Raw genomic sequence first — 15,000 nt, forward strand, 5'->3', positions numbered from 1 at the left:
CTAGACACCCTCTCTCTAGACACCTCTCCTAGACACCTCTCCTAGACACCTCTCCGAGACACCTCTCCTAGGACCTCTCGGACACCTCTCCTAGACACTTCTCCTAGACACCTCTCCTAGACACCTCTCCGAGACACCTCTCCTAGACACTTCTCCTAGACACCTCTCCTAGACACTTCTCCTAGACACCTCTCTAGACACTTCTCCTTGACACATCTCCTAGACACTTATCCTAGACACCTCTCCTAGACACCTCTCCTAGACACCTCTCCGAGACACCTCTCCTAGACACCTCTCCGAGACACCTCTCCTAGACACTTCTCTAGACACCTCTCCTAGACACTTCTCCTAGACACTTCTCCTAGACACTTCTCCTAGACACCTCTCCTAGACACTTCTCCTAGGACACCTCTCCTAGACACTTCTCCTAGACACTTCTCCTAGACACTTCTCCTAGACACCTCTCCTAGACACCTCTCCTAGACACTTCTCCTAGACACCTCTCCTAGACACCTCTCCTAGACACCTCTCCTAGACACCTCTCCTTGACACCTCTCCTAGACACCTCTCCTAACCTCTCCTAGACACCTCTCCTAGACACCTCTCCCAGACACTTCTCCTAGACACTTCTCTAGACACTTCTCCTAGACACTCCCTAGACACTTCTCCTAGACACTTCTCCTAGACACCTCTCCTAGACACCTCTCCTAGACACCTCTCCTAGACACTTCTCCTAGACACCTCTCCTAGACACTTCTCCTAGACACTTCTCCTAGACACCTCTCCTAGACACTTCTCCTAGACACTTCTCCTAGACACCTCTCCTAGACACTTCTCCTAGACACTTCTCCGAGACACCTCTCCTAGACACCTCTCCTAGACACCTCTCCTAGACACCTCTCCTTCACCACCTGCATGACGGCATGGGGTGAAGGAGAGGTGTCTAGGAGGCTTCCTAAAGGAGTGAGGAAAGGTGTTAGGAGGCTTCCTAAAGCTCTAGACGTTTATTGTTTACTTTGTGAAGAATAAACAAGCTTGTTGTTGTTGACAGGACGAGGTGAACCAGATCGTCACCAGTAACGTCCGCGTGCTGCAGGTAAACATGAGCTTTATTTCTACTATTACTTTTTAAAAAGCATGAAAATTATTGTATATTAGTAGTAGTAGTAGTAGTAGTAGTAGTAGTAGTAGTAGTAGTAGTAGTAGTAGTAGCAGTAGTAGTAGTAGTAGTAGAAATGATATTTGTGAATTAAATGAAAAGGTTTAAAATGATATTTGTATATTCTGTGGTATTAAGTTGTTTCTCCTGACCTGAGCAGCAGGGGGCAGAAGGGGGCAGTAGAGGGCAGTAGGGGGTAGTAGGGGGCAGTAGGGGGTAGTAGAGGGCAGTAGAGGGCAGTAAGGGGCAGTAGAGGGCAGTAGGGGGCAGAAGGGGGCAGTAGAGGGCAGTACGGGGCTGTAGAGGACAGTAGAGGGCAGTAGAGGGCAGCAGGGGGCAGTAGGGGGTAGTAGGGAGCAGTAGGGAGCATAAGGGGGCAGCAGGGGGTAGTAGAGGGCAGTAAGGGGCAGTAGGGGGCAGTAAGGGGCAGTAGAGGGCAGTAGGGGGCAGTACGGGGCAGTAGAGGACAGTAGAGGGCAGTAGAGGGCAGTAGGGGGCAGTAGGGGGCAGTAGAGGGCAGTAGAAGGCAGTAGAGGGCAGTAGGGGGCAGTACGGGGCAGTAGAGGACAGTAGAGGGCAGTAGAGGGCAGTAGAGGGCAGTAGGGGGCAGTAGGGGGCAGTAGGGGGCAGTAGAGGGCAGTAGGGGGCAGTAAAGGGTAGTAGAGGGCAGTGGGGGGGCAGTAGGGGGCAGAAGGGGGCAGTACGGGGCAGTAGAGGACAGTAGAGGGTAGTAGAGGGTAGTAGAGGGTAGTAGAGGGCAGTAGGGGGGCAGTAGGGGGCAGTACGGGGCAGTAGAGGACAGTAGAGGGCAGTAGGGGGCAGTAGGGGGCAGTAGGGGGTAGTAGAGGGCAGTAGAGGGCAGTAAGGGGCAGTAGAGGGCAGTAGGGGGCAGCAGGGGGCAGAAGGGGGCAGTAGAGGGCAGTACGGGGCTGTAGAGGACAGTAGAGGGCAGTAGAGGGTAGTAGGGAGCAGTAGGGAGCATTAGGGGGCAGCAGGGGGTAGTAGAGGGCAGTAAGGGGCAGTAGGGGGCAGTAGGGGGCAGTAAGGGGCAGTAGGGGGCAGTAGAGGGCAGTAGAGGGCAGTAGAGGGCAGTAGGGGGCAGTAGGGGGCAGTAGAGGGCAGTAGAAGGCAGTAGAGGGCAGTAGGGGGCAGTAGGGGGCAGTAGAGGGCAGTAGAGGGCAGTAGGGGGCAGTAGAACCCTCAGGGTAACACGAACTCTCTCTACCCAGCAATGGACGGACGTGAACCTGAACTGGAATCCTGACGACTTCGGAGGAATCAGGAAGATCAGAGTTCCTTCAACCGACATCTGGAGACCAGACCTGGTGCTGTACAACAAGTAACCACACCTCCTGCTCTCCGTCACCGTACTACCTGGTACTCTGTACTACCTGGTACACAGTACTACCAGGTACAGAATTACTGTATTACCAGGTACCCTGTACTACCAGGTACATTGTACTACCAGGTACACGGTTCTGCTCTCCTGGACGTCACTGTTTATATAATCAGGATAATTTAATTGGAGGATCATAGAGACAATATTTGTATGTATTTTTACTACATGTCCTCTTGTCCTGAGAGCCGCTGACCGTCCCCCTGACCGTCCCACTGACTGTCCCACTCTCCGTCTCACCGACCGTCTCACCGACCGTCCCACTCTCCGTCCCGACCATCCCACCGACCGTCCCACTCTCCGTCCCAACCGTCCCACTGACTGTCCCACCGACCGTCCCACTCTCCGTCCCACTGACCGTCCCAATCTCTGTCCCACTCTCCGTCCCGACCATCCCACCGACCGTCCCACTCTCCGTCCCAACCGTCCCACTGACTGTCCCACCGACCGTCCCACTCTCCGTCCCACTGACCGTCCCAATCTCCGTCCCAACCGTCCCACTGACTGTCCCACCGACCGTCCCACTCTCTGTCCCACTGACCGTCCCACTCTCCGTCCCACTGACCATCCCACTGACTGTCCCACCGACCGTCCCACTGACCGTCCCACTCTCCGTCCCGACCGTCCCACCGACCGTCCCACTCTCCGTCCCACTCTCCGTCCCACTCTCTGTCCCCCTGACCGTCCCCCTGACCGTCCCCCTGACCGTCCCCCTGACCGTCCCACTCTCCGTCCCGACCGTCCCACTGACTGTCCCACCGACCGTCCCACTCTCCGTCCCGACCGTCCCACTCTCCGTCCCACCGACCGTCCCACTCTCCGTCCCACTGACCGTCCCGCTCTTCCTCCGCAGCGCCGACGGAGACTTCGCCATCATCCACGAGACGAAGGTCCTGCTGGAGCACACGGGCCGGATCACCTGGAACCCTCCGGCCATCTTCAAGAGCTACTGCGAGATCACGGTGCTGCACTTCCCCTTCGACCTGCAGAACTGCAGCATGAAACTGGGCATCTGGACGTACGACGGCCTGCTGGTGGCCATCAACCCGGTGAGTGCCCCACCCCCACCCCCCCCCACCCCCACCCCCCGGTGGCCCCACCTCACCCCGTCTGCCCCCCCCCCTGCAGGACAGCGACGGGCCGGACCTCAGCAACTTCATGGAGTCGGGCGAGTGGGTGCTGAAGGGCTCGCGGTGCTGGAAGCACTGGGTGTACTACACCTGCTGCCCCGACACGCCCTACCTGGACGTCACCTACCACTTCCTCATGCTGCGCCTGCCGCTCTACTTCATCGTCAACGTCATCATCCCCTGCATGCTCTTCTCCTTCCTCACCGGCCTCGTCTTCTACCTGCCCACCGACTCCGGTACGTCGGCCAATCAGGGGCCGCCCGACGAAGAGTAGGAGGAGCTTGTGAGGGACGGTCCATTTTCAGAAAGGACGGTTCGAACGCGTAGAGGACGTGTTCCTGAAAGCCCCTAAAATATATCATTAACAGTGTGTGTGTGTGTGTGTGTGTGTGTGTGTGTATATATATATATATATATATATATATATATATATATATATGTAATTTTGAGCAACGTAATCGGTCAGTTGATACCACGTGGTCTGTAGGTTTTGAAAGTTGGCCTCTGATTGGTTTATAACTCTGACTCATTCCGATATATATATATACATATATATATACATACATATATATACATACATACATATATATGTGTATGTATATATACATACACATATGTATGTGTGTATATATATATATATATATATATATATATATATATATATATATATATATATATATATACATACACACACACACACACATATATATGTCCACACACATATATATATGTGTGTGTGTGTGTGTGTGTGTATATATATATATATATACACACACACACACATATGTATGTACGTATATGTGTGTATATGTGTTTTTGTATATATATATATATATATATATATATATATATATATATATATACACACACACATCTATATATATGTGTGTATGTATATATACATACACACATATATGTATGTATATGTGTGTATATACACACACATATGTATATATATATATATATATATATATATATATATATATATATACACACACACATACATATATATGTCCACACACATATATAGATGTGTGTGTGTGTGTGTATATATATATATATATATATATATATATACACACACACATACATATATATGTCCACACACATATATAGATGTGTGTGTGTGTGTATATATATATATATACATACATATGTATATATGCAGAATCCACACAGGTGGTGTTATTTATATAAACCTATCAATATAGTTTTTCACTTCCAAAATAAAATGAGAAAAGGAAATATTAGTCTTAAAGAAGCAAAATTCCCCTCCTATAAAATTGGCTTCACGTGTGCGTGTACGTGTGCGTGCGTGTGCGTGTACGTGTACGTGTGTGTGTGTGTGTGTGTGTGTGTGTGTGCAGGTGAGAAGATGACCCTGTCCATCTCCGTCCTGCTGTCCCTCACCGTCTTCCTGCTGGTCATCGTGGAGCTCATCCCCTCCACCTCCAGCGCCGTCCCCCTCATCGGGAAGTACATGCTCTTCACCATGGTCTTCGTCATCGCCTCCATCATCATCACCGTCATCGTCATCAACACGCACCACCGCTCGCCCAGCACGCACACCATGCCGCCGTGGATCCGCAAGGTCGGCCCACGCCCCCACAACTCACTTGTCTTTTTTTTTTAAAAGCGTGTTGCTCCAAGCAGCCAATCAGAAATCAGACCCTATATGATGTCATCGGGGGGGGGGGGGGGGGGGGTTTAGCCAATCACAGTCAAGATAGGCTCCTCCCACAATCGGGTAGCTCGGCTCCGGCACATGGCGCCACGAGAGGAAATACTTCCTCCAGCTTGCCAGAGATGGGCCTGTGTGTGTGTGTGGGGGCGGAGCCAGTCCAGCTCACACAGACACAGCAGATGGTGGATGTAGCTCATGGTGGACGTCCTTCCGTCCCGCAGGTCTTCATTGAGACGATCCCCAACATGATGTTCTTCTCCACCATGAAGCGTCCGAGTCAGGAGGTCCGGCAGAAGAGGCTGTTCCCCACCGACATGGACATCTCCGACATCTCCGGCGAGTCGCTTACAAACGTTTCAATACAGAGAATGTCGCAATAAAACGCTAAAATGGACAGAGGCTTAGTTTAAAAAAAAAAAAAAAAATACAGTATGGGAAAGTTACTCCAAGTTTTTAATTCAGTCGTCCAATCGACTGGCGGGAGGAAGTGAAACGTCTTGAATTGTTTGTGTTCACGTGTTCAGGTAACCCCGCCCCCACTAGCGTCGCCTACGAGTCGCCGATGGTGAAAAACCCAGACATGCGAAACGCGATTGAAGGAGTGAAGTACATCGCCGAGACCATGAAGTCTGACGAGGACATGAGCAACGTGAGGGAACCTCAGGCTGCGTCCAGATTATAGAGCATCTTCCTCCTCTAATCCAGATTATAGAGCATCTTCCTCCTCTAACATCAGATTATAGAGCATCTTCCTCCTCTAATCCAGATTATAGGGCATCTTCCTCCTCTAACATCAGATTATAGAGCATCTTCCTCCTCTAACATCAGATTATAGAGCATCTTCCTCCTCTAATCCAGATTATAGAGCATCTTCCTCCTCTAACATCAGATTATAGAGCATCTTCCTCCTCTAATCCAGATTATAGGGCATCTTCCTCCTCTAATCCAGATTATAGAGCATCTCCCCCCTCTAACATCAGATTGTAGAGCATCTTCCTCCACTAACATCAGATTATAGAGCATCTTCCTCCTCTAACATCAGATTATAGAGCATCTCCCTCCTCTAACACCAGATTATAGAGCATCCTCCTCCTCTAACATCAGATTATAGAGCATCTTCCTCCACTAACAAATTATAGAGCATCTTCCAGCTCTAGCATCAGATTATAGAGCATCTTCCTCCTCTAACACCAGATTATAGAGCATCTTCCTCCTCTAACACCAGATTACAGAGCATCTTCCTCCTCTAATCCAGATTATAGAGCATCTTCCTCTCTAACACCAGATTATAGAGCATCTTCCTCCTCTAATCCAGATTATAGAGCATCTTCCTCCTCCAACATCAGATTATAGAGCATCTTCCTCCTCTAACACCAGATTATAGAGCATCTTCCTCCTCCAACACCAGATTACAGAGCATCTTCCTCCTCTAACACCAGATTACAGAGCATCTTCCTCCTCTAATCCAGATTATAGAGCATCTTCATCTCTAACACCAGATTATAGAGCATCTTCCTCCTCTAATCCAGATTATAGAGCATCTTTCTCCCCTAACACCAGATTATAGAGCATCTTCCTCCTCAAACGCCAGATTATAGAGCATCTTCCTGCTCTAACCTTCAGATTATAGAGCATCTTCCCCCTCACTGGACACTCTACAGCTCTGCTCTGTCGTTCCAGGCGGCGGAGGAGTGGAAGTTCGTCGCCATGGTTCTGGATCACATCCTGTTGTGTGTTTTCATGGCCGTGTGCATCATCGGGACGCTGGGCGTGTTCGCCGGCCGCCTCATCGAGCTCAACACGCTGTAGACACACACACACACACACACACACACACACACACACACACACACATACACACACACACACACACACACACGCACACGCACACACTCTAGATACTTGAAGTTATTCTTTTCACTTTTTCTACTTTGTTTCTGTTTACAGTTTTTTTGTTGTTTTTTTTACGGCTGCCATGCGTCTCGTGGGTTTTATTACTGTACGACAAGACTCTTATATAAAAGCCAAACCAACAAACAAAATAAACGTTTCGTCGTTCTGGCAGCTCCGTTGAAAAAGACACGATGTACAACTGACGTCATGCCGCTTCTGGACGTCGGGTGGCAGCGTTGAGCCACGTCAGCATTTATTGTTCCAGCCCAGTGACTCACTTCCCCACCTTGTGGTACAAACGTGGTACTGCAAGGCGGGGCGGATTCAGGATTTAGGGTTCGGGCGTCGTCTCCGTAGCCGTCGTTTTTGTCCGATACTTATTTTGAGTGCAGGCGAGGTTCTTTATTTCCCCGAAGCGGAACTTTTATTGCTTGGTTTGCCTGAAAACTCGCATTTTTTTTACACGACGTTTTGAAGTGAAAACACGACACTTTGGTAGCGTTTCGGGCGCCGTTCACACGACGACGGTGGAACTTTTATGAAACTCTGCGAAATCGAGTGAAGGAAAGAAAAAATATGCTAATTAAATTTTTTTACATTTAATTTCCAAAACTTTGCGGCGTGAACGCGAAAGTCTTACTTAAAAGAAAAGTGTTTTCACTTGAAATGTGGCGTCACTGATGAGAGAACAAATTGTTTTTGTTTATTATCCTTCTCTCTCAGTCGTTGTGGTTGTTTATTTATTTCCTGTAGCACTATTCTGTTGTTATGCAGTGACATCTGGTGGTCACACGTGGTATTAAACGCTATATTTTGATACATAAAGTCACAAAAACCTTCTGGTTGAAAGACGACTGACGACTTTGAGAAATACCTGGAGGATCGTTGTTTTTTTTGTTTGTTTGTTTTTTTTTAAATCTCACAGTCGCAGTTCTGCTCGTTTTCGACGAACAACTTGATTTATTTTTTGCAGCTGTGCTCGTTTTAAACATGGTTGTGGATGTGGATTTGTGGAAAAATAAAGTAATATCATACTATGTTGTTTTGTTGCTTTTTTTTTAACAGCAAAAAAAGAAAGTTAATTTAGTCACTTTCATGTTGAAAAACAAGGTTATTGGCGTTTTAACAGGAATAAATAAAAGCACATTTATTTTTACAGATTTGTTTTTCAGCTCTTATTCCATCGTATGAAGTATTTTAACAGTAAATCCTCATTTAAATGATATTACGAATGGAGGAGTGAAGTTTCGTCAGGATACAGAGTTGAAACTATAGTTTCTCGTGGAAATTGTAATAAAACCACATAATTCTGTGGTGTTGAAATGTTCATGTCGTTTTTCAGGTAAATTATATGGAAGAGAAAAGTTTTAACTCTTTAAAATGAGGTGAAAACACGAGGAAAATTAAAAGAGCCGGACCCATCAAATGGTGCCACAATCACTTTGAAATTAAAAAATAATCTGCATTTTCTTCTAAATCTTGATCATTTCCTGATGCTCTGGCCGGATTTCCACCGTCGCTCAGAGACTTGATGTCCTCGTTTAAAGCTGGAAAAGTTTCGTCACTCAGTCTGAAACTCAACCTTTTACTTTGAAAAGTTTCTGAAATACTTTAGGAACCATCAGCAAACTTAACTGTCCCAGATTTCTAGTCCTTTCCATCTTTTAACTCACAGAACTCGACTTCCAGCTCTTTCCCTTCCTGACTCACGCAGGGGTGGAGGTGCTGTGTGCGCTTTTAGTTTTTTATTGGGTTTTTCTGTTATTTATTTGAATTTTCTTTTATTTCTTTTCATTAATTATAATTTTTTTTCTGTTATTTATTTGAATTTTCTTTTATTTCTTTTCATTAATTATAATTTTTTTCTGTTATTTATTTTAATTATTTAATTTCTTTTTTATTATCAGAACAAATTTCTGTTGTTACATATTTTAATTTTATTTATTATACTTTATTTCTGTTTTTATTTTATTTACAAGAAAAATTTTTGTTTATTTATTAAAATTTTCTTTTATTTCTTTTAATTATTTTTTTATTTTAATGTAATCTTTTTATGAACTATAATTTTTTTCTGTTATTTATTTTACTTATTTAATTATTTTTTTTTTAGAACAAATTTCTGTTACATATTTCAATTTAATTTATTTATTCTTTATTTATTTATTATATTTTATTTCTTTTTTTTTTACATTTTTTCTGTTATTAATTCTTTTTAGTTTATTTATTTTAATGATTTTATTTCTTTTTATTATTTCTTTTAATGTTCTTTTAATTAATTACATTTTTTCTGTAATTTATTTTATTTAATTTCTTTTATTATTATAACAAATTTCTGTTATTACATATTTTAATTTTATTTATGTGTTCTTTATTTATTTCTTATATTTTATTTCTTTTTTAATATCTTTTCTGTTATTTAATTAAAAAAATTATTTTACTTTAAATTGTTATTCTTAATTTTTTTCTAAAACAACCTGTTTGCCCCATGTCTGTACGTTAAGTAAGGAACACACCGTCTACACTGCGGAGGTGTAGAGTATCAGACGTATCTCTGAAAATATACGCTTTAAACATGTAAACACGTGAAAACTCAATGAAAATGTTCTTTATGAAAGTCAAAAGAGCTTAAAATCTTTTAGTTAAAATCTTTTATTCACGCTCCGAGACAAACGGCACAAATTCATGAAACAAGCAAAAAGCAATTAAACCTACAAAATAAAAAAAAAAAGGTGTTTGTGCCAAACATTTAGAGCCTTTCTGGGTTTTTTCAGCTGATTTGAGCAAAACGAGGGAAAAAGAAAAGCTTCAAGACGGCCGATTTCTTTCAACAGGGATGTTTTGGGTTGTTTTTTTTTAGTCGATCACATTATTTTGAAAGGGGATCCAGTATATTTCACTTTGCATAGACACTTAAAATTCCTTAAGATTTCATTTCTTTTTAAAAATGGCCGACGGCGGTAAACGGGTTGTGTAAACTGTCGGCGGCTGCAGTGGTCAAGGCACACGCTCGTCTGGACGGCGGGGAACTAGACGAACACGAGATCCTCCAGGCGGCAGGAGGTAAACAAAACAACAAATACATTTTAAAAATGAAACTTAGTGCAAAAACAAAGTGACGGCGGCGCGGCGGCGAGGGACAAACGTCTGAGGTCAAATCAAATCCAGCATTCGGGAAGAAAAAAAAATCAATAAATAAAAGTCTCCGGACTCGGCGCCGCGCTTCTAATCTGCTTCTAATCTGCCACAGATTATACAGATTATTCACGTATCTTATAATATAATAAATAAAAAGACGCTTTAAGTGTTTTAAGTGAATATTAATTGTAATACTGATGAAAATGATGCAATTTTCAAAGTAAAAACTAATTTTTATGAAAGATTTTGATATTTTGAGTTTTCTGAATTTAAACTGAAAAGAATAAAAAAAAAGAAAATAAAAAGACGTTTTAAGTGTTTTAAGTGAATATTAATTGTAATCCTGATGAAAATGATGCAATTTTCAAAGTAAATAAAAATCAAATTTTATGAAAGATTTTGATATTTTGACAGTTTTCTGAATTTAAACTGAAAAGAGAAAAAAACCAAAAAAGAAAAAAAAGTCACTAAGTGTTTTAAGTTAAAATTAATTGTAATCCTAATGAAAATGGTGTCATTTTAAAAGTTAAAAAAAAAATCTAATTTATGAAAGATGTGGCTATTTAATGAAATGTTCTTAATTTAAACTGAAACTGAAAAGAGTTTCAAAATAAAACATTTGAACAGTTTGTTCGACGATGTAAAAATTAATCTTAACAGGATCAAAACGACTCAAACGGCCTTTAACCTCCAGAACTATCATGAACTTTCTATATACTAGATTTTATCTCAGCACATCAAGACTTTTTTCTTTTCAGCAGAATTAATTCTAATGAATAAAAGTAAAAAGAAGATTGAAACTAAATTTCCAGAGAAGATTTGGAATCTGGAGTTTCTCAGTTTTCCGTTCAGTCTGGTGGTTTGAGGCGTCGTCAGTCAAACGACGCTGAAACGAAGTCGCGTCAGTCGGAGGGAAACGGAAACGGGAGTGTAGTTTGTTGGCGGTGCGTCGCCGTGGCGACGATGGCCGCCGCCGCGCGTGAAGCAGCAGCAGCTCGTTTATTTAAAGAAGACACGACGTTCTACGTCAGCTCTGTGGGAAACAAAAAAAAACCAAAACCAAAACCTGGAAGCGGCTCCGCCTCCCGGAGCGGCTTCACCTCCTCCGTCTCCACGGCAACACTGATGGATAAAGGAGATTAGCTGGAGGAGGGACTTCCTGACCGTCAGTAGAAACCGTCTGGAGGGAAACTACGACGGCTGAGAGTCGGCGTCTGTGTCGGGCCTCTGCTGCACCTGCTGCTGCACCTCCTGCTCCTCCTCCACCTCCTCCTGCACCTCCTGCTCCTCCTCCACCTCCTCCTGCACCTCCTGCTCCTCCTGCTGCACCTCCTCCTCCTCCTGCTGCACCTCCTCCTCCGACTCTCTCTCCACTTCTTTAACTTCTTCCTCTCCCGCCTCTCGTTCATCTGAGGAGACAGACGAGTGTGTGAGCGACAGACGATCGATTGTTTGTACCAAAGAGAAAATCAGACGTTCCCTCAGATTATCGTAGATTAACACCTCAGATTATCGTAGATTAACACCCGACCAGAGACGCTCCCTCAGATTATCGTAGATTAACACCTGACAGACATTCCCTAAGATTATCGTAGATTAACACCTGACCAGAGACGCTCCCTCAAATTATCGTAGATTAACACCTGACCAGAGACGTTCCCTCAGATTATCGTAGATTGACACCACAGATTATCGTAGATTAACACTTGACAGAGACGTTCCCTCAGATGATCGTAGATTAACACCCGACCAGAGACGTTCCCTCAGATTATCGTAGATTAACACCCGACCAGGGACGTTCCCTCAGATTATCGTAGATTGACACCTCAGATTATCGTAGATTAACACTTGACAGAGACGTTCCCTCAGATTATCGTAGATTAACACCTGACCAGAGGCGTTCCCTCAGATTATCATAGATCAACACCCGACCAGAGACATTCCCTCAGATTATCATAGATTAACACCCGACCAGAGGCGTTCCCTCAGATTATCGTAGATTAACACCCGACCAGAGACGCTCCCTCAGATTATCGTAGATGAACATCTCAGATTATCGTAGATTAACACCCGACCAGAGACGTTCCCTCAGATTACCGTAGATTAACACCCGACCAGGGACGTTCCCTCAGATTACCGTAGATAAACACCCGACCAGGGACGTTCCCTCAGATTACCGTAGATTAACACACATCAACAAGCAAAGCTGCTTTCATCCAAAAGTCGCCATTTAAATCAACAAACAATCAACATTTTGTGTTAAAACAGGATTTCAATCAGCAGGATGATTCAGATGAGCAGGAAGTGTGTGTGGCGCCGCGTTACGCAATAACGCTGCAATATGACGCAATACAATTTAATCTCATTATGTAATAAAACCACATTTTGTAATTCAATCCTGGAACATCATGTTCATTAATCTGCCACATTTTGTAAGAACCTGTTACATATCGCAACAATTATTACAAACGCAGCCACTTTATGTAACAATGTAACACTTTTACAAAGTTTCATTCACTTTGTTGCATTTTGGAATAACATGAAATCCTTTTCTTCTTTTTTTTAAGAAAATGTAATAATCAGAAGACATATATTGAATATATAACATTAAGCTTTTCAGCTTCATTAGGATTTTATTTTAAACCAGTAGAATGTTTTATTGCTCAGGACTAAATCAAAACTGTAATCATGATAATGGAGAATATATTTTTTACGCTCATTAATTATTACCGACACTAATATTCTGCAAGACAAACACATGAAATCTGCATTATTTGATGGAATTATTATAGATTATACAAGGCATAAAAACACAAAAACAAACATCACATTATAACTTAATGCGGTTCTACAACCTGCATTTTCTAATATTAGAACAATTATAACAATAAAAATTGTTGTAATATGTAACAAGTTATTACAAAATGCAACAAAGTCAATGAAAACGTGCAGCAGTTTATTACATAATGAGTTGAAAACGTATGACATGATTATATATTGCTGTGTTATTGCATAACGCGGCGCTGCAGCGTGAAGTCGATCAAGAGACACTTAAGTGTGCGAAATATCCGGATTTAACTCACATTTTTGTTCTGAAACAACAAATTCTACCCACTTTAGCGAGACGTTGTTTGTAACAACGTTGGTAAACGTTCAGGCGGCGGATTTACAACGACGTTTCAGGTGAAAATTCGTCGTTTTTGTGTTTTTCTTCCTGAAAAGTTTGACGTTCACGCCGTGTTTTAAGGACTGACAGACTCTTAAAGTCCATCGACTGAGCATGTGCAGAACAACGTTTTTGTTTACGGAGGCTTTCTAACAAAAAAATCCTAACTTTGTTAATTGTGTTTGTCTTCTTTTTAAACCCAATAATGACTCATTTACTTTTTCTTTTCTTTGACTTGCCTTTTAAAATTTTTCCTGCATCACTTTGAGATTGCGTCATAAATAAAATGTATTATTATTATTATTATTATCAGAAAAGTTGACCTGAGACTAATCGTGACGAATTCTTAAATTCATCACTTATTTTTACAAACACGATATTAGTTAAGAAGTTTTAAATCTTAAAAGCTCTTTAACATTGGGAGGTTTTTAAATTTGGATTTTCATGGAAACTTATAACGAACAAAAACATTTTTTAAATGTTAAATAAATAAATAAATAAATAAATAAATAAATAAATAAATAAATAAATAAATAAATAAATAAATAAATAAATAAATAAATAAATAAATAAACAAATTTTTAATAAATATTTTGCACGCTCAGTGAAAGTCGTCCTGATTTCTTCTCAATCATCTCCACGGTTGAACATTAAAGTAATAATTGATCAGTGGGTGGCGACGCCCCGGTGACCTTTGACCTCCGGGCCTCGGTGTGATTGGTGATCAGCGAGGAGGCGATTGGTGGAAAGTGATTGAGTTCAGTTAGAAGCAGGTCTGGGAGGGAAAAGGGGGGGGTGAGGAGGGGAACCTGGACTCTGCTGGGCCCGGCGGGACGGACTCTGCTGGATCTTGAAACTGTGGACCGAACTCCACGGAGCCGGAGCCGGAGCCGGAGCCCTAGCTAGAGGGAATCACACTGTTAAAGCTGCTCTGGAGCTCTGGACACCAAATAAATAGACTTTTTATTTAATCTCATCCTGAAACTACTATTTTTCTATTGTTTTTTCTCCTCGCTACTGACGCCTGATAACTTTTGCACAACGTCGTGTGCACGGGAAAAAAAACCCCAACATGAATATAAAGTGAACGGGAAAAACACGTAAAGAAAAAAAAGTCCGTCAAGGAAAGACGGGAATAAAAATATACGTGAAAGTAGAAAATAAATCTAAGCAAATAAACAATAAATGTATAAATGAGGAACTAATTAACTAAATAAATACGAATGGGTAAAAATAAAAATTGGTAAATAAATGAAGAACTAAATTAAAAATGTGTAAAAAATAAAAATTGGTAAATAAATGAAGAACTAAATAAATAAAAATGTGTAAAAATAAAAATTGGTAAATAAATGAAAAACTAAATAAATAAAAATGTGTAAAAATAAAAATTGGTAAATAAATGAAGAACTAAATAAATAAAAATGTGTAAAAATAAAA

General features: G+C 42.3%; 2 protein-coding genes across 3 annotated transcripts in view; one reads left to right on the forward strand and one right to left on the reverse strand.

The window, feature by feature from the left end:
* Nucleotides 1-8,299, forward strand: part of LOC308138647 (acetylcholine receptor subunit alpha-like) — a gene marked incomplete at its 5' end in the record, with an annotated part of 10,022 nt that extends 1,723 nt beyond the window's left edge. Inside the window, 9 exons of the mRNA XM_080507861.1 lie at nt 881-939; nt 1,052-1,096; nt 2,389-2,498; nt 3,409-3,604; nt 3,684-3,921; nt 5,053-5,276; nt 5,591-5,705; nt 5,894-6,018; nt 7,050-8,299. Coding sequence (XP_080363987.1) covers nt 881-939; nt 1,052-1,096; nt 2,389-2,498; nt 3,409-3,604; nt 3,684-3,921; nt 5,053-5,276; nt 5,591-5,705; nt 5,894-6,018; nt 7,050-7,178 — 1,241 coding nt within the window. The 3' untranslated portion in view covers nt 7,179-8,299. The remainder of the gene's footprint in view (nt 1-880; nt 940-1,051; nt 1,097-2,388; nt 2,499-3,408; nt 3,605-3,683; nt 3,922-5,052; nt 5,277-5,590; nt 5,706-5,893; nt 6,019-7,049) is intronic.
* Nucleotides 8,300-9,901: 1,602 nt separating this feature from the next.
* The window catches only part of LOC308138619 (endoplasmic reticulum junction formation protein lunapark-B-like), a 15,265-nt gene continuing 10,166 nt past the window's right edge, over nt 9,902-15,000 (reverse strand). Inside the window, exons 15-16 of one of the 2 annotated variants that reach the window (XM_080507821.1) lie at nt 11,727-11,806; nt 9,902-11,681 (exon numbers count right to left, since the gene is read on the reverse strand). In XM_080507821.1, coding sequence (XP_080363947.1) covers nt 11,589-11,681; nt 11,727-11,806 — 173 coding nt within the window. In that variant the 3' untranslated portion in view covers nt 9,902-11,588. Of the gene's footprint in view, nt 11,807-15,000 lie in introns of both variants that reach the window. The other variant, XM_080507820.1, reaches the window with a different exon arrangement.

The sequence above is a fragment of the Blennius ocellaris genome (genome assembly GCF_963422515.1).
Source record: "Blennius ocellaris genome assembly, chromosome: 13".
Classification (NCBI taxonomy): Eukaryota; Metazoa; Chordata; class Actinopteri; order Blenniiformes; family Blenniidae; genus Blennius; species Blennius ocellaris.